The sequence below is a fragment of the Limanda limanda genome, chromosome 2 (assembly GCF_963576545.1).
Source record: "Limanda limanda chromosome 2, fLimLim1.1, whole genome shotgun sequence".
Lineage (NCBI taxonomy): Eukaryota > Metazoa > Chordata > Actinopteri > Pleuronectiformes > Pleuronectidae > Limanda > Limanda limanda.
In genome coordinates, this window is record NC_083637.1 from 18763404 (window position 1) to 18783717 (window position 20314).

At 43.9% G+C, this 20314-nt stretch overlaps 1 protein-coding gene across 4 annotated transcripts in view; it reads right to left on the reverse strand.

Annotated features, from left to right (window-relative positions):
• Window positions 1-20314, reverse strand: part of ntn1a (netrin 1a) — a 63991-nt gene that overhangs the window by 24034 nt on the left and 19643 nt on the right. For all 4 annotated transcript variants that reach the window (XM_061085787.1, XM_061085802.1, XM_061085794.1 and 1 more), the window contains exon 3: window positions 4808-4996. In XM_061085787.1, the coding sequence (XP_060941770.1) occupies window positions 4808-4996 (189 nt within the window). The remainder of the gene's footprint in view (window positions 1-4807; window positions 4997-20314) is intronic.

The following is a 20314-nucleotide window of genomic DNA, read 5'->3' on the forward strand; positions in this document are numbered from 1 at the left end:
CAGTCACAGGACCAGTGCCAATCAAGCTTGACTTTATTAAGTTTAGATAAGGAGGACAAATCGAGAGCAGCGTTCAACAGAGTCCTAAGATCTCAGTTACTGTTGCCTTCACATCAACATGGGCTCTTCAGAAAGTCACGTAATGGTTTGCTTCAGTTCCTCTTCATGGACCGAGCTCTGCAAATGTGAGAGGCTGCGGATTATCTGGAGTTTCTCCTGCCAGCCGCCCCGAGTAGAAACAGCGTGTTGATGACTTTTCGAACATGTGAAGGACGCTAACCTGAAAACAACTAAAAGAATTCAAATATTCTTTGCCAGTGTCAATGTCCTGCAAACAAAAACATGTGATCTCCACAACAAGATTAATACCTTACGTCCTGCTTCCTGCTTCCTGTTTGCAGCCCCAACCCTCGCCTGATCGCTCTGAAGGTTTCTGTGCTGCTGTGAACGCATCTAAACAGAGAATCTCTTCCTGTGTTGTTCATATGTGAAAGGAAATAAATGTTCGCACAGTCGGGTCTTAACTTTCTTAGGGGTTTATGTCTGAAAATGGCTTTTCTACCATCCAGACAGGGGCAGATTTAGTATTTGGGGCCTGGGGGCACTTATTAACAGTAGATATGACAATTTGAACATTGAACAATTTTTCAAAATAAATTCAATGATGTAGAGCTAACAGTAAACAAATGTACCGAATTGGGAATTGTATATAGATGTTGGACATATAATTGGCCCCTCTGTTTATATTGCAGCCCCCCTTTTAGCCCCTCATTTAATAAAAACCCTTAATCCGCCACTGCTTTAACAATCAGCCCCAGGCTGCCAAACAGGGACGACACTCAGCTGATCAAACTCTACCTGGTGATCAGTGCAGAGCAACGTTTGTTATCTCAGCTCCACGTCAGAAGTAGTGAAAGACCACCTAGTCTGCGGCGTCCAAATCTCACCACCTCTGCAAGTGAAACTCGCGCTATTCTTCATCAAACAAACTCAAACAGTTCAACATATAAACGAGCCGCCTGCGACAGATACTGTGTTTACACTCTTTACTCAATGAGTGGTGAAGTTATAAATGTGTAAAATGCAGCCACCGGGCCCCGGCCTCCTCTGTGGTGGACGAGCTGCTGCACTCTCTCACTCGTAATGGCCCCTATGGAAATGAGCTGCTCTCGTGGAGGATTGTGTTACACGTATAAAAGCAAACTCTTGTGCTCCTCGACCTGCTTGTGCTCTGACGGCGCTCAGCGAAAGGCCTCTCCCTCTCTTTTGAATTCAATAAATAACCGAACCTCTTTAATTGTCGTCCCTGCAGTGCGGCGCTCACGTCGCCCGGGGGAGCGGACAGACATCGGTTCTGAGAGTTTAGGTTTCACTGAGGGATCCTGACTTATGATGCGATAAAACGGAGAGAATCTGGCAGTGGGAGTTATCGCTTAAAGGTGTTTGTGTGTTAACTTTAAGTCCGTGTAACACGATGACACACAACCTTGAAGTCGTCACCTGTACCTTTCCAAATATAGTTTGCAAAAATGTTGTAATTGGCTGAAGAAACAGTCCATGCTTTGTATCGTTTGTCATCTTGGGGGGGGCGGGGGTGGTAATTACCACAAGCCTTTATTGTAGCTGTGTTTTGATGTTACTGAATCTTCCAGTAGAACTTGGACGGCGATCGCTCTGCGGCCTGCGAGAGCTGCGTGAAGACTCTGGCAAATTTCACAGATTAAATTGAACAAAAAACGTTTGGGTGAGCTGACAATTTCATAAATGATAATGAAACGTGTTTACACCTGGTCGGGAGGCAGCAGAGAACCTGAGGGAGTCAGAAGTGAGTCTCTGGTGCGGTTGACAGGATTCTGTTTATGAATACACTCCTGCTATGAGCCCGCGGCGCTGTAATAATCAAACAACAATAATACTATTGTCATCTGATTGTTATGAGATTATATTCAGGGTTTGTGGAGCTGACGTAACACACTGACATTGTTTTTACTAATCAGAGAAAGGATTAAAGCTGCAACTAATCACTATTTTCTTTATTTATAACGCTAGTAAGTATTTATTAAATTGGTCTAAATGATGCCATATTGAAAAACTGGCAAATTGCTCAACCGACAGTCCAAAAGAAGAATGAATATAAACCAGGAAGAGTTCAAATTTATAAAATATTCTCACCTCAATATTAAATATATGCTCCAAAGTGACTGAACATTGCATGACACTGAGCTCTTTTGTTGTACGCCCTGTCACCCTCATGCAGATATTTAGCAAAACAAACTTTCCCTTTGAGTTTGGTTAGGTTTAGGGTTAGGGTTAGGTAGTGTTTTTAGTGGGGGTTAGGGTTAGGGTTAGGTAGTGTTTTTAGTGGGGGTTAGGGTTAGGGTTAGGTAGTGTTTTTAGTGGGGGGGTTAATGACGCTTCAAACACGCGACAGACGCAAAAATGAAAAGATGTGTAGCTGCTGTGAAGGCGTGACCCTCTCGCTGTGTTGTGCATGTGTGAAAGGCAGACTCTGGGTAAACTGCATCACCAATTCTCCAGAATTTATCCGGAGGTAATGTTTGAAAACGGCTTAAGTTTGGTTAACACTGCAACGTCTAAGTAAAATTGTCTGCCTTGCCCAATAAGATATGGAGCACAGCATTCTTCTCTTGTATTTGATGGATTGTAGATGTATAATTTATTGCCACCTACTGGCCCGGCATGCTCGTTTTAGCGTTTGTCGTTTTATGTTCTCGTCTGGACAGCGATATTTTGTAAAACAAAGGTCGTGTGGGCCGGGGGAAAAAAAGAAAATCAGTAAATAATTACCGCAGTAGCGTAGACAAGGCTTTAGCTGGTAGGACACTGATAAATTAAAATGGGAAAAAAGTAATAATTATCAGTAACTGTAATCATTGGAGATATACTGGATTGATTATTTATATCCTGTTTCGTCTCCATGATCTTGCTGTAGTTACACATCTTACTAATTAGGGATCTGTGATCTGCACTAATATTTTGTCATCCGTATCCTTTGTCTGCCAATGCAAAGAAACAGATATCGTCTGTAGAGAAATGCACAGCAGGACGTTGAGGCATCTGACTTTTCCACGGTGAGAAACAAACCCCCATGACGGTGAGTTATGAGATGCTGAAAGAATCAAGTCTCGGACACATGAGGAGGGATGAACAACAACAAAAAGGAAAGAGGTTAAATCTCCACGATTAACTCAGACACAGCAGAGGATGAGGGTTAATGATACACAACGTTCCGGCGTGATGAATGTCTGTTTGCATTCCTGCTTGACAGGAGAATGGGCCCAAAGCCACGGAAAGGTGTGAATGTCAGTTTAGGAGTATCACTCATGAGCGGGCTGCAGGGGCAAAGGAGTGGGATGCATTTGTGGGGGGGTGGGGGGGGGGGGAGTTTGTTATGGATTTGCGTGCTTGCAGAGAACGAGACTGGAAATGGTTGCTGGACGTCTGGAATTTAATGAGACTCGATGCAACGTGTCTGACAAATGTTTGTACCACGGCGGCGCTCGGTGTGGCATCATGGGAAAGACATTTTCTTTTCCAAGCAAACGGAAAGGGGGAAAACAAACTGATGGATTAGCTCCTCATGTCTTTCCCTTTGCAGATGTGTGACTCCTCAGACGTGTCTTCAGTCAAACTGACTGATTGGTCAGTTTCTTTATTTGCTACCTGGTGAATGATGTGAGAAAACTCGGCCTCCGACTGTCAGCAGGAAGCTAATATTTTCTCGTGCACTGCCGTTTGGAAGTGGGCACTCGTACGCCCTCAATCAGGTCGGCGTGCAAGTGTGCGTGTGTGTGTGTGTGTGTGTGCGCATGTGTGTGTGTGTGTGTGTGTGTCAGTGTGTGTGTGTGTGTGTGTGTGTGTGTGTGTGTGGAGGGACATTCTGAGGTGTCTCCGGGCTTGTTTGCACAGGGATTTTAGCTCCTGTTATCTTTTCCCTTCAACCCTCTTTTCTCTCACCCTGCTCCCCCACTCTACACCTCCTCCTCCTCCTCTTCCTCCCCTCTTCCTTTGACCCTCACCAGTGCATGGTGAGGGCTGATGGCAGGCAACGGCGAGCACCGAGCACACCTGCGCGAGGGCGTGTTCCCCTTGTCCCTCCTGTTTCCTCCCCTTCTCCCCCCCCCCCCCGTCCCCTCCCCTTTTTCTCCCTCTCGACCTGACTATAGGCCTCCTCTCCTCCTTTCCTCTGCAGCGTCCTGCAACCGCTCCTCGTCTCTGACCTGCCAAAGGGGGGGGGGGGGGGGGATCACTTCACACCTCAGCTCTGTTTGTTTTGCTTGTCCTGTCATTCCTTAACCCGCCCGAATGAAGCCAAATAACTGGAGTGTCGATGAGGGAACGCTCGGCCCCATACCGCCGCGACCTCCACAATCCCAACAGACCAACTCATCTCCGCTGACAGAGGGAGACGACGGTGAGGCGGGCTCAGGAATGTTGAAGCTGCCCCCCCCCCTTCACACACACACACTTCCTGTAATTCATCTAAAACTGTTTCGTTTCAGACCTAAATAATGTCAGTAGTGGCTGGTAGCGAGTTGGCAAGTCTTGCGTGTACGTCCCTCTATATTCCGAGAATTTTTTTTTTGAAAAGCGGTAAATGTTAAACCACACATAGGTAGAATGATACCGTTTTTTTTAAATGGCTTCTTGCAAAACACGTGTTTAAAACGTTTTCTCGGTAAGGCTCAATTGTACTTCTGTAAAAATCCACCTGAAATGATCACAAAACATGACGGATGTGGCCCAATCAAAAACACAAAAACACAAAGAACACAAAGCACTGTACCTTTGCAGGCCTTCCTGTGGGAGATGGGTTTGGACAGGTCTCGGTAGTAGCCCTCCTTGCAGTAGTGGCAGTGGCGCCCGGCCGTGTTGTGGCGACAGTTGAGGCAGACTCCTCCGCTCTTCCTGCCCGACAGCTTGTACAGCTCCATGTTGAAGCGGCACCTCCGGGCGTGGAGGTTGCAGTTGCAGGCTGCGGAGGAAACAGAGGAGGATGCAAAACGTTAAGATCTGTTTTAATAAAAATAGGCTTGAATCGAAATTCATTGTTTATAGACAAACAAACGTATGTGGTTGTTGATTCGTGGTGATTGTTTTACTGATTCTGCTTTACTGAGTTATTGACTCAAAACGGAAGAAAAGAACCACAAGTAGATAAGAAGGGAAGGCAAGAGAGTTTGAACTTGTCTCCAAAAGAGAATGAGGCCCAACAATGCTGCCTTTTCTCTCTCCTGTCGTCTTTTTCTGTGTCTTACTTAGGGTTGCAAAGGGGCGTAAAGTTTCCGGTAAATTTCCGGAAACTTTCCAGAAACTTCCCATGGGAAGTTTAGCTCGTGAATTTTGGGAAATTTGGAAAAAAAAAAAAAATTACGCAAATTAAACACTGAGCAATAAAAACATCATTCAAAACTCTATTTTAAAGATGTATGGAATGCAGCACACGCTGCACGTTGAATTTCAACCCTCCACTGTGAATTCTTCCATCACATGCACAGATAATTCCCAGCATCCTTCACACTACAGCAGGGCTATTGAGGCCTGTTGTAGTGTGCAGGACTAGTCAGGTAAGTTTCCATGATATTACTGGGGAAAATATATTAGCATGCTTATTGAGGATTGTTCATCTGTTCATCTAGCCTATTTCCATTCATTTATCCATCAATTGTACAATATGTTTACAGACGATTCCAATCCAGAGTATTTATATCTCTGGCATTGCATTAATGTTTTAATTAACTTTTTTCTCATCTTATTCTACAGAACAATGCCACGTGCACTATCTCATTTGTGGAGACATTTCACCCAATCCAATGTAGAAGGAAAGGCTGTGTACATTAGCAAATACTGTGCAAAGACCTATGCTAAGAATGACACAACAATGCAGAAGCATACAGTCAAGTGCCCAAAGTTTCCTCAGGGCTCAAATCAGCCTATGACAAAACAAAATGTTTATATTTATGTCTGTATATGACAAGGTAAATACAGTTATTATAAATTACCCACAACATTTCCAGTTCATTCCCGTATATTCCCGTTTATTCCCGTTAATTCCCGTATATTCTCGTTTATTCCCGTTAATTCCTGTATATTCCTGTATATTCCCGTATATTCCTGTTTATTCCCATGGAAAGTTTCCAACTTTGAATATTGCCGGAATTTTGCAACCCTAGTCTTACTATATTGCTTCCCTGCTCCTTTCACTGTTTCTCTTCTCCTGCTCTCCAGAGTCCGTATACTGTACTCGCCAGAAAGCGAAGGCCTGGTATTACCAATTCCTCCCTTTCCGCCGAGTCCCTGTGAGCGTGTGCGAGAGCCCTCCATCGCTGCTGCTTGTTTACTGATGAGTACAGTTGCCGGAGCTGAGTTTAATTAGCCGGCTGATGTTTATTCATGACTCTCTCTCTCGCAGCCGAGTGAGGCAGACACGCTCAACTTCATTAAAGCTCGCCGTCCGAGACACCGGTCCTCCACCACCACCACCACAGACCCACTCATGCATTATTAACAGCAATACTTCTAATACAGTTTGTGGCTGTGTGTGTGTGTGTGTGTGTAGGTGCATACTGTACTGTATGTGTGTGTGGATGCATGTATTAGAATGGGGGTTATCTGGGTCCAACAGGGGCTCCCTGGTTCATCTGTCCATGTTTTCTGCACCTCCTCTTCACAGTCTTTCATCATCTGCCCATCATAGGGGCAGCTTCTACTTTCCCCCCAGCATCCCTGAACCTGGCCTCTCACTGGTGTGTGTGCGCTTGTGTGCATTTAGTTTTAGAACTTCAGTGTGCGTGTGTGTGTGTGCCTGTTTTCTGGGCGTGTGTCTGTTTTGGGACCCCCGGGACTCCTTCTATCCACTCCAAGGACCTAATTACAATATCTTTTCTAAAATACACATACAGTAGACACACACACACACACACAATCACACACTTGAATATCTGCGCCTTATCAGCAGTGACTTGGTTTCCCGGCTGTTTCTCTTTCCTGCAGAGCAGCAGGGGTTTAATTAGCGATATGTCTCTCTGCTTGTTCTCCCTCCCTGTGGCAGACTGTTGGTCCTAACACCCGGATTTGCTCTTGCGCTAAAAACTCTGTATTTTTTAAACCATGAGACCAATAGATGATATTTAGATATTTTGAGGGAAATTAAGAACCCTTTCTGTGGATTGCGGTCCAAACAACCCTCTCTACTCCTTTGTTCTGTGAACTTAACCTGTCTGGATTTAGAACAGTTTAGTTTTTTACTTTAACGTGACACAGATCCGATGTTTTCATTGTTGTCTTTATCTAGATATAACCTTTGCATGAGTCATGTTTTTAGTCTTTTAGACAACAGAGCAGGTAATTGCTTCACTGGAAACCCCCCGTCCCCTCCGAGGCCCACGGAGAGCCACAACCTGATAGTGTGTGTCTGCAAAGAACTGTTGATTTATAAAGACAGTGTTAAGATAAATGTGCAGAAGACTTTCTTTACATGTAGTTTGTGATTTTTAATGTCTGAATGTGTCCCTGTTCAGACGATTCTCAAACAATCTGTGTCAGTGTGTCAGGAAAAACCGGAGCCGGCTCATCCCAGTTGTGGGCCCCGGCCGGGGAAAGCTATCTGGGAGCTTTGCCTGCAGGTAACAGGGATCACTATAATGGAGGATTAAAGCTGCTGCAGGATCAGTGCATGGCCTCAGACCTGCAGCCATGTCTCTGTTACACTGCAAGGATTGTTTCACACCCACCTAAAAGTAAAGACAGGGGGAATTCTAGCCCAGCGGACTCGAACGGCTCTGTTGAGAATAATACTATTGTTACCCGGGAGGCATTTTGGTTATTGTAGAGAAAGAAGACGACCTGGATGTGAAGTTGTGGGGCAGGAGGCCACATTGTGTTTGAAGGGAGGATATTATCTCTAGATAATGGAGACGAGTGAGAAACACTTTATCTAACCTGGCTGACACCAGGCATGATGTCAGCTCGCTCACACAGGACCTGTCACTCTGTCGGGAGCGAGGGAATCACAGGAAACTGTTATGTTGGCACGGTGACCGTTTTAAACGTGAAACCACAGCTGCTTCGTTCAAATTAAGGCACATTTGATTAAAACCAACAGATTTGTAAGTGGATATGTGATTCATCAGCTTTACTGCAGCGCTGTACAACACCTGCTTGTCACTCACACACGATGTCATCCATTCACGTGGAGTTAATACTTTCCTTTCGCTATTGTCCATCACGCTAATAATTAACTTAAAGATAATTAGGATTCTTTGCTATTTGCTACAACAATTCGGCGTTTAATTATTTTTCAGCCCAAACCGGTTAATCTCCCAAATATTTAACTGTTGAATTTCGCACAGGATTAAATAGACTGTTGCAGATGGAACACAGATTCAACATTTAAAATGACTGTCGATAATAAGACAATATCTCTGTTACGGCTCAGTACAGTGTACACAATTAAAACTCATGTATCACAAAGCAAAATTCAACTGGACCACAGTGACAGTATGTTGGTCATTAGCCACCGCTGAGATCATTCCTAGTGGAAACTGAAAAATAGACCTGAGCATTTAGTTAATACTAGTCCGTGAATTATTTCCTGGGAAATGGATACAAATGTCCCAAAACAAAAAAAAGTTATTGTGTAATTCTGTTGACAAACTATCTAACAAACAACACACAAGCCGGGGTGAAACCTTTTCCTCCTTGGTGGAGGTAATAGTGGCAAAGAGGAACATTGTGCACAAACACACACACATTAGCACAAATGCACACACGCTTAAAATCACTACAAATATCAGCAAAAAGAGGGGGGGGGGGGGGATATTCAAACCTGAAACCTCATCCATCACAATATGGAAAGCTGAGTTATCATGTGCTGATCTTTTATTTTGATAATTAATGTGAAGACAGATTCAGTTTCCACCCTCATCAGTTTGGCCTGTTTTCGATGAAGTGAGCTGCCTCAGGCCGGATTAGTGCGTCGCCTGTTAACTGGCCCCAGGTGAGCAGTAAAAACGAGTGTGAAGTGAAACCTTTAAAACGAGTGTAATTGAATTAGCGGGATGAAGCCGAGCTTGCCCACGGCTTTTCAACACCCCTGTAATTCGGACCCTAACTGTGCGGGAGGACAAAAAAAAGCTTCATTCAACCTCGAGCTGCAGAATTTAACAGGAGTCTGATTTGTTTGTCGGCCGTCGCTGTTTTCTGCATTTCCTCGTAAACGCGGGGGGGGGGGGGGGGGCCTCAGCCCTGGGTCTGTGTCTTTTAATTGGTTTCTCTGTGGAGTTCCCAGCTCCTATGGACTGACCTCCGCCTCGCGTAGCGGCACTGAGGCGGCCTTCCCTCGGCTAATTAGGGGGAAAATCCAACCAACGGAGCAGGAGGTTGAGGTTAAGCCCGACATACTCACGATAAGCCCGGTAATTGAGCAATGACGGTCACAGACTCGATTTGTTCTAAAGAGACACTTGAGCAACTGATCTCTGCCACTTTCGCTCCAAATCCAAACGCTGGGTTTGTCCCAGCTGCCGCCGCTTCACTCCCCCGGCGATAGAGACACAGATAAGGAAAATAGAGCTTTGCAAATGATCTGAAAACGAAGACCCATCGTGCTTTCCCTCAACAGCAGGGAGTATGCTGAATTTCTAACCACCCCCAGTGAGAAATGACTGTCCCCATCATCGACAGTTCCATCACATGGAAATCTCCTGTCTATCGTAGGGTCAGCGGAGGTCACACGCTCTGACAAAGAGACTGTTATCGTTCCAGAACTCTCCGGAGATCTCAGCCGTCACCTCCTGCGCTCACCCAAACAGGACGGAACCGTCACAACTCCTCTGTCTCCTTCTTTTAAACAAACACCACAGGGAGTCTACACCAGAAGAGTTTACTTTTAAACCAAGAGTAATCACATTAACTTCCAAAGCCACAAGAGAAAAAGAAAAAAATATATATTATCAGGTGTCCCCTGCCTTCAATGTGTTTGGGGTTGTAGAGAGTTGAAGGGAGCAAAAGAAATAAAAACTTATTTGTGTTTCCTTAAACCGTGCAGCAAATGATCTGGAACAAGAGACTCCCGTAATGTGTGGTTGCGTTAATTAGATGATGCAAACACACATACACACACACACACACACACAGCAGCTGGATGATCTGTCCTCTGGCCTGAGAACCTGCAGACAGCTGCTCGCTCGTCCTCCCAGTTTGGGGCTCGGGCCGGGAGGAAGGAACGTGACACACACACTGGGAAGGTTTGGGAGCTTTGCTGCTCATCAGGGTCCATTTCAGGGATCCAGTGTGACAACTTCTGATCATGTAACGCACATAGGACCAAGATGAAAAACGCCAAGACAACAACTCAAGGATTACACACCGATTTGAGTCAGTTTTTGCTTTTTTTCATTTCCATTTTTTTTTTGCAGACACTGCTGTGCAACAATTCAGTCCACATTTAAGATTCAGATGCTGATCGAAAAAACATTTCTGTAAATCGATATATGACAGAACTACTTTAATATTTACTTGCTTCTGGTCATTTTGAAGATATGACCAGGCACTGATGTGTACCAGTGTATTTATATGTTATCTGTTAAGATATAAAAGCATATACACAGTCATGTATATATTCCTGTTGTAACTAGAGAGTATTGCTGTAATCATACTGTTTAATACAGTATATCAAAAGTAGTCAATGCAGATAAATAAATGTGTTACGGTAATATTAGGCAGAATAATTGTAGTTTTTTAAGGTGGAATAAATTTTGTAAAACCATTCCATGTATTGTTGTGTAATTTCATCTTATCATAAATGGAGGAATCTTTATCTTTATACCTGAAGTCCAAATTTCTCAGCAACAGCTAATCCGATCTACTTTAATTCTTGCAGGTGTGTTGCTGTGGACCTGAGAATCAGTGTTAAAAAATACTGTTGCTTTTCTTATTATTATAAGGAATGTTTTGGGCAGTAGGCTCTTATTCTTAGGACTGTTCGGGGGAGAGAGAGCGGAGGAGACTTGCAGCAAAGAGCCGTGTCGGAGCTGAACCTGCGTCGCTGCAGTAACGTCCCCAGTGACTGATAGATTTTTAATAATGATATTGGGACGAAGAGATACAATTTTTTTTTTCTGATTCACAACATGCGTTTATTTCTCATAATTTCTTTCACTGGATTATTTAATTCCCTTCAGACGTAGATTCAATGAAACAATCAAAAAACTAAAAATATTCACTGGTGGTTGAGGCTCAGGTCAGAAAATGTGTGATATGATCAAGTCTAAGTTTTACTTAGATCAATAAACTTTTACTCCATCCCTGTTGTTAGGAGGCAGTGTGACATAATATTGATAATATTAATATTAAAAAAATCTCTAAGAGTGACAATGAAATGATATATATATATTTTTTTTATTCAATAAAAGACTGGATGGTGGGAAATGAGAGCTCAGATATTTGTGTCCACAGACAGCTGCTGGAGACATGTTAGTGTATAAGCACGGGGAGGTCTCATCTCTGACATCTCTTCTTCTCCAGCACAGACATCACAGAGGATCTTTCTGAGGACAAATTAATTCCCTGTTGATATTTCCCCAGCGAGGAGTGATCTGCCTCATATTCCACTGTTGTCGGAGCCGACCAGTGAGAAGAATGTGATTCACTGACAACGACCGCGCAATTCACGATGAAGAAATAAACACACATCCTTGATAACGACTGTTTCTCCCAAAACAGAGGAAGAATTTCACTTTTTTTTTAAAAGCCTCCACTGAAGAAATTACAGACATTTTTACACTGACTCTGTTCCCATGATGTCCTGAACATTCCACCCTCTGTTAAATATCAACTTCTAAATCTGTTTTGTGTCAACAATTAATTTAATTGCGTCCTGTTTCCTCCACTGTTTATTTAACTGCTTGTGAATTAAAACAATACGTGTTTTATCTTGTGTCTGTTGATTCCAGACACCAGCCAGATAAAGACAGGAATTTCTAAATAATATATATATATATATAATTTCCATAGAGCTAATTTGTGGCATTGGAGGGAACGTGATGGCAGATGAAAGTCAGTGTTTTGAGTTGGTGTTCCCTTACAATTAAAGCTTGATATATGTGTCATGTACAATTATTGGCTCAGTTCATCTTTTTTAAACAAGCTTATTATTGTTCAGTGCATTAAATATTTCTTTGCTGAACAAAAGGATTAACATTCATTTTTAAGACGCTTTAAATTGCAAATTATACACATGGGCGTTATCAAGCCCATTCCTAATTCAACATTAAATATGATATTAAGCAAAGAGAAAAATAAGACTCATATGATAAAGCTTATATATTTGCATCATGCTTAAAGAACCAACCAACTTTGAAGATTTCCGGGACTTTTGCAAGATTGAATAAATGGAAAACCAAAACGGACAAAAATAATCTACCACTTTTTAAACCGTCAACAATATGATCAAGTCGACTGGAAATCTGAATTCATTCTTAAAAATTCCTTCTCAAACATAATGAAACCAAACAACCTTTTCGCCTCGTTTATAATTTCATTCCCACATTTTTGCTGCAACAGTTACACAAAGCAGAGAGAGAGTCTAACGAATAAGAAGGTAATGGTGAGGTGGAGGATGAATGGGGAGCCGGGGGTCAATCGTAATGTGTGTGTGTTTGTGTGCGTGTGCGTGTGCGTGTGCGTGTGTGTGTGTGTGTGTGTGTGTGTGTGTGTTGGTCGAGCACCCTGGGAACGCCATAAAACTCCGGGGTGATGAAGCGAGGGTGTAAGCGAGTGGGAAGAAGAGGGAAGGCAAAACAGGATGAGGCGCCCGCTGCACAGATTAAGTCGGGCTAATTTAATTCCTTTATTGCAGCCAATTAGCCGCAGCACTTTAGCCCCCTGTGAGCCCCCCGTGAGCCCTGGAGCACCTCTCCACTCGCTCTCTAATGACCCAAGCTAAACTCTGGATCCCAGCTGCCCCCATAGAAGGCCATGCTTCACACACCACTGTACTTTTAACAAGGAGTTTGTCTCGTCGACCGAGGATCTCAACGAGAGTGAGCGAAATAAAGAGAGGAACGGAAAAACTTGGCGAAGGAAGGATGGAAAGGACAGAGGGAGGGAATGAGATCCCTGTGCTGCTTGTTAAATCCCCAGCATGACTGCAGGAGACTAATTGAGATCAAGACACAGAGAATATTTATCCGTCCTGCAGGGTTATCAAAGGCAGATTAATCATGTAGTGAAGACTGATTTACACTGGACAGATTCCGTTTGCAGCCTTGACTCTCTCTCTCTCTCTCTCTCGCTCTCTCTCTCTCTCTCTGTCTCTTTACTTCATAATTTAAAACTCGGATGTTTTCTCATATTTTCTTGGCAATTTATGCAATTCCCAGTGCCGGCAGTGAGCGGATCCTTGTGGTGCACGTTCCGTCAGTGGGGGATAACATGTGGTCTGAACATCAGGCCAACACAATTACAGAGCTGTGAGAACCGCCTCACTTCAGGAGGAGCAGGGATCCCTCATGAAGCTATTAGCAGCTGAGCGAAGGTTAATGTTAAGCGTTGGATTTACAGTCGAAATACCAACTAGATTTATTCTATACAGTAACTTCGGAAGCACTGTATTCAAACTATGGGAACCATGTCAGGATCCATAACAGCTCCTCAACTCCGATTCGTGTAAAATAAAACTGTACCTGTGATTAGAAACCTTGTGATTATATTCTAATCAGTGATTTGTTATTTATTACTATTTTATATCTGTTTTTATCTTTATGAAATTCTCTTTTTATTTTGAAAGGCACATTTCCATTACATACATTAAATACAGCTTTAGTCTGTCAAAGACATAAGAAAGGATGGATGTAGTAAGTTTGGGTGATTTTGTTCATACTGCCTTTCTGGGGTTTTGTTTTATGGACCTACATTACTCCATGTAGGAACAATAACAGAGGTAAAGTGAACACAACCGGGGAGCGCACTGTTTTTATCTATTTTAACTACTATACTGTACTACTGCTGAATCACAGTGTGTCTGTCTACATGAAGAAAAATTAAGCTTTTATGTATTTGTTGTACAATCATTTTCTGAAAGTATACTATGTTGTGGGCTAAGAATAATATCTTCCTGCTCATTTTTTGATACATGAAATGTGTATATGTGTATTCATGTTTACTTTTGTACTTTTAATTTTACAAAACACGGAAATGAACGACTAAACTCAACCCAACTAAAACCAACAAAACTTAATAATTAGGCCACTCGTGTTCACAAAAAGCAAACAAATTTCTAAAGGCATCAATCTCCTCTTTATTTGGTCTTTAATGCTCATAAAACTCATCCACAAATTTAAATTTAAAAAACTGTACGTCTTAATCCGAAGTGAAAAAAAATAAGTTTTTAGGAATAATGTGTGTGCTCAGGTGTCGTTGTGTGACACATTTTAAAGACTTTAAGCTTCCTTGGGTCTAATTATTCAATTCCCTGCTAGGAAACTGGCAGAAATCACTTTAATATCAGTGACATAAAGCTGCTGACTTCAGTGTCCATTAGAGGAGATAAAACACAAATTAACCATATTTTTCTTCCGTCTTTGTGTTTCAAAAAACCGACAAACCTTTCAAAATAAAAACACAAATGGGACAGGGAAGCCTCTGACATCTCAAACCATATTAAATCCTTCCACTGCTCAGTGGCGTGCACGCCGGCCTTCAGTCTGCAGCAGCCTCCCTTCTCCACGCTGAGTTAAATGGCCCATATATTCCCTCTCGGTCCTCGTGTGGGGGCTAATAAGGCCTTTCCCTTTTTCAAGAGTCTAACTAGCCACACAGAGGCAAAACAACAAAGAAAGGTCTAATGGCCTGCAATTTCCCGCATTAGTGCCCATTTAATGGCTGACCTGCCCTCTCGTTAGGCTGCGCAGCATGGGAGCACTTCTCAGCCTCGCTGCTTGTGCGAGTGCACACACACACACACGTAGAGCACTTCAGCCCTCCACAGGCACACTGCCTCGGGCCTCTGCAACACTTCCACCCCACGCTGAGAGCGCATAATAGGCCAGTTTGTAAACGGGCCGGCCTGTGATCAGTGGTGCATCCATTTGCTGAGTAATCAAGGGTCCTTTGTATGAGTGGAGTGTATAGAGTAGTGTGTGTGTGTGTGTGTGTGTGTGTGTGTGTGTGTGTGTGTGTGTGTGTGTGTGTGTGTGTGTGTGTGTGTGTGTGTGTGTGTGTGTGTGAGAAGGTGTGTGAGAAGGTGTGTGTACGTTTGTGAAACAAAATGTGCGTGTGTATGAGTGTATGAGTGTGAGAGAGGGAAGAGGACAGATTCTCTCTGCCCATCTGTCTTAAAGTTGTGTATCTCCATGTGAGCGTTGGCGTAATCCTGTGATGAAGTGACCCTGCCTCGAAAAAGATCTCCTCCGATTCAGTTCTATGGGAAAAAGAAACAGCTGACATACAGTGCCGGAATAAAGGGAGCCACGGAGGGGCTGACGAGGGTGCGTCATGTGTATGTCAGCTATGCCATAAAAATGCCATGGGTGGAGGATGACGTTGGCAGGTCCTATTCAGGGGCTGTCGCGGTGAAAGGGTCTTTAGGGTGAATAAAGATTCCTCAGGGCCTGTCAGGTCCCAGCAGCTCCCCACCGAACAATACCCCCAGAGAGCAGCTGTCTTAATAGCGTGAGGGACTGACAGCTTTAGGAGCGATGTGGGCAGCATCTGCACAAACGTCCCAAACAATGCTCCGCTGTGTGACAACATAATACAGCCTCACAGGGCAGGTCGCTGTTTGCCAGACCGTTCAGACAGTGAATGCAGCCTGCACGTTTCTATTACGCAGAGATCTTTTAAAAGAGGCCGATCTGACAGCGTTGGCAGAGACGCATCACCTCGACGTTCGGTGACCTCGTGTGTGAACGGATGTAGCGTGATCCTGATTGGAACCAATCGGATTCACGGATCCCAAAGCGGAGAGACCCTAAAATCTCTTGCTTTCACTTATGGGTTTCTTATTGGAGAGCGAGAGGAGTGGGAACGCTGTATAAATGTATTGTGTTTGACTGATGGAGCAATGTTTCCTTTACAAAGTAAGGGCGGATTACTGAAACAAGTGGCTGACGTTTCTTCCTGCCGTCAGTGTCTGATCTGATAATCACAGAGCGATCTCTGTGAGACTTGGCTCCTCCTCCTCTTCCTCGAGGAGCTGCAAATCAATTGTGCAATGGTTTTCAGCCGCAGCACCATCAGACCAGGCTGTCAGAGCCAGCTATAATAGCCCCTCTCCACAGTCTGTGCTCTCTATTGTCTTACATCCAGCCATTACCTAACCCCCGTCTCCTCCGCCTGCAGACCGTCCACAAACATCGCTCGGGCCTTCGCCGAGAGAAGACGCACGTCGGAAACACTCGAGACAGATCCTCCAAATCTCCCCCGGAACACGAGCTCTCCCCGCTCCTGTCAAACATCACCTCCGGTCTATTTACCCGCCGAGTTTGGTTTCTATGGGACTAGCGGATTCGCGGTGTTTTGGGTTCACGCAACTTCTGGCAGGTCGCCGGCCCCGAGGCTGGCAGGGATGGGCCGGGGCGCTGTCAGTGCGAGACAATGAGACCGAGCTTTACTCTGTAGCTAATTAACGCTCCTCCGCATATAGCTGTGATTCATGCTAATCCCACGGCCTGTGCAATTAAGGCAATCACTCTGCTCCGACAACGTTAAGCAACGATTTTAAACCCGGCATATTTAAGGAGAATTGCAGTCGGCCAGCGCTGATTGGCGGCTGCGAGCTGCGAAAATAAACAGACTCGGAAGATTAGATGATTAGAAGATTAGAGGAGTTAATTCGTCCCTTTAGGCAGGAAAAAGACAGCGAGTGTTTCCTCCTGCGTGAGACAAAGGAGAGACACATGGATATCTTCATCAGCCATCATAATGCCTCATCTCTCTCTTCCTTCGCTCGCTTGTTTTCTTTTCAAACACTTTCTCCACCTCCACTCTGGGAATAAGAGCCCTGTGGGACGGGGCACTCCCTACCTTGCTTCGGTAAGTGTTTCCATATTGGACTGACTCAGCCTTGAGGGTAAGCAGATGAGTCTTGGATTAGGGATGAGACAGAGACGCTCACTTGGATTTATTTCAACATTTATGCTTTCCACTCCCTGATAAAATGCACTTTGCATAAGTCAATCTGGATACATTTTTCTCAGAAGTGTCGAAGATATGATGGGAATCACTGATACAGAGAGTTGTCTGGAAATTCCTCCCTTTCAACTAAACCCTGTCCAGGATGAAAAGTTTGTGACAAAGCAGTTGAAAGAAAAGTGGGTATTCTGGAGCTTTCGATCAGATATCATGGTCTTCAACAGGAGATGAAGATGCATAGCTCAATCTAGATAATAAAATCTCCATTTTTACCTCCCCAAAGGAGAGTGAGCAGGATCACACGCTTGGTGAGGATGGGACATGGGTGAAGACAGAACCCATTACATTTTGGTGCGCATCCTAACAAAGGGGCAGATATTTTATTTCCACTTAACATTTTAACAAACGCACCAATAAGGAATAATTCAATGATCTTGATTTTTTTTTAAATCCGACATATTTACAGAACTGAGTGCCTGGTGAACATGGTGATGCTCATGATCAGAGAAAAAATACATAGACGGAGACGCTGGCCTCAATGGGCTTTAAATTCAAATCCATGGTATTGAAGGCTCATTAGCAGCCACAGCAACCAAGCAGGTGGGAAAACTTTGACCTCCACACACACACACACACACACACACACACACACACACACACACACACACACACACACACACACACACACACACACACACACACACATACAACCACAGACACACACACACCCCATACATTCCTTTTTCAAGTCCCTATTACCAAGATACTACTCCCACAAAATGGGCCATGACCTTCTTCCTCCTCCTCTTCTCCTTTTTATTCGTAGAAAAAATGGGCCTTCCCTGATGCAGATATCATTAGAGAGGAGAGGAGAGGAGAGGAAAGGAGAGGAGGAATCATAAGTTGACTTAGTGAAAAAGGGGGATGGAGGAGTGGAGAGATGGAACGGAAAAGAAATAAATCTCAAAACTGACTTTTAAAAAAAAACCTCTGCTCTTCCCCATGGTTTCATTCCTCTCCTTCTCCTGCGTCCGTCCCTCCTGATGGATTTCACCATGAATTGAAGTTACACTATACCTGACCTTTTTTGGCTCTTTAACAAATAAACATATCATGTCAACATCATCAGATTTCTGTGAAAATGGCAGTTTTAGTGTTGATAAGCAGTGGTGGTTTCACACGTGCTTTCTAATACTGTCCTGATGAATGACAGTCTTCCAATCATGAGACAGAAGGCGTTAAGCTGGAGGAAAACTGACCTACCCCCACACGAAAGACAACCAGAAGAGGACTTGATTTTACTGGAGGAATCGTGGAGCATTCTCCTCCGCACACTCTGCAGCTCTAAATGTGCAGTATCATAAAACCCCTATAGGATGGAGTTTGTACGGCCAAAGTATACGAACGCAAAAAAGCCGCCCATGAATAAATAAGTTACAGTGCACTTTAGGAGCGGTGTGTGATTGTCCAGCTCCAGTATTCGTCCGAGTGTAAACACACTCCGAGGCTGGGTTGTCAGTGCGCGCAATCGGAGACATTTAAATTTGCGTCAGCCAAGATAAATCAGGACCTGGAGTCACTCATCGTCTCGGTGCATATCGCCCCTCTACTGAGTCTGGGCCTTAAAGGCTTTATGCAGACGGCAGCATGTGGGGGAATGATGAAGCTGAAGAGGTCAGTGTGTGTGTGTGTGTGTGTGTATATGTGTGTGTGCGTTGTACATTTTTGATACCTTGCCACCAAGTCAAGCACAGTCTACAGAGCAGGGAGTGAGCAGGAAGCTGCTGGAAGCCATAAATCTAAAACCCCGCAGCACCGCTCCTTCACTTCTGTGACACATTTATTGTCCTCTGTTCATTTTTCCCTCTCTCTTTTTATTGTCCTCTCCTCTCATCCATTTTTAAAACTGCACATCTTCAACTTTAACCTGAATTCCTCAGTGTCCTACGCTCGTTCTTTTTTGCTGAACCACACAGTGGGTTTGGAAGCAGGTGAGGAATCAGCTTGTTTTTTCACTCCCTTCTTGTTCTGGACTCTAAAAGTTGAAGCTCTGGGTAACAAATGGAGTGTGTGGGCCGGCAGCAGGCAGCGCTTCTCACACCGCTCAGACGATTCTCTTGAAAGAGGGAGCAGAGAGTGCACGGAGCTGCATGTGGAGGGATGAGCTCACCAGAAACGCTCACTTTGCCAGCCTGTGGCAGAAAAAAGAAAAGCCAATGTTAAAAATATAGGAAACCAGAACAAGACGATCTGCGCACATTATCGGACCGAGGCAGAAGCATGACTGGGGAACACAAGTGACTGATAACATGAACTCAGCAGATGCCTACGTGCTGCGGGATCTGATTAATGATGGATCCAAAAGCAATAATCATACCTTGATCATAATCTCTTACGATCTGTCAGATCCACTGGTAAAGTACAGACTTTAATCCTGAGCTTAATATAAACATGGCTGAAGCTCTGTGGGGAAAGTGAGAGCAAGGTGCAGAGAGGCCAAATAATGAAACGCACTTCCAAGAGAAGGAGAGGATCAAAAGGATGAAAACGTGGCCAGAGTCTGTGCATGCATATGCATCACTTTTATGGAACATGTTGTCTTTGGGCTCTGAAAAGAAGTAAGTCCTGCTATTTCAAACTCAGATCATGAGTCATAATCCAGAACCATCAGGAGAAAGATGCTGCAAGTGCAAATCAAACAGGGTCTTTTTCCAGAGCAGCTCACAAGCATAACAGTGATAGGTTCACTCCTCAGTCTCAATGTCCTCAAATGAGTCTTTTAATTCACTTTCCATGTATATAACCACAGTAATGACATATGATCAGTGGTTGTACTGAAAGTTCAACTGCAACAAGGCAGACAGTAGGTCTAGAGTGAGGGTTAGAAAAGCAAGGTGGAACTGTGCTGTCCATTGAGTTATAGTTGTACTGCAGTGATATCTTAAAAAATGATTAATTTGTCACTTAACTATTATTTTGTCATTATTACTAGAAAGATACTAAAATAATATTATATTAAATAATTTACCATATTAGCACCAGGTCATTGTTTTTTATAAGAAGCTTCCTTTACGAATAAGAGTGTGCCAATCCCTGTGTAAAGTGTGATTCATTGTTAGTGTAGAGACGGGCGCGTGCCGTCCTGCAGCAGCTGCAGCAG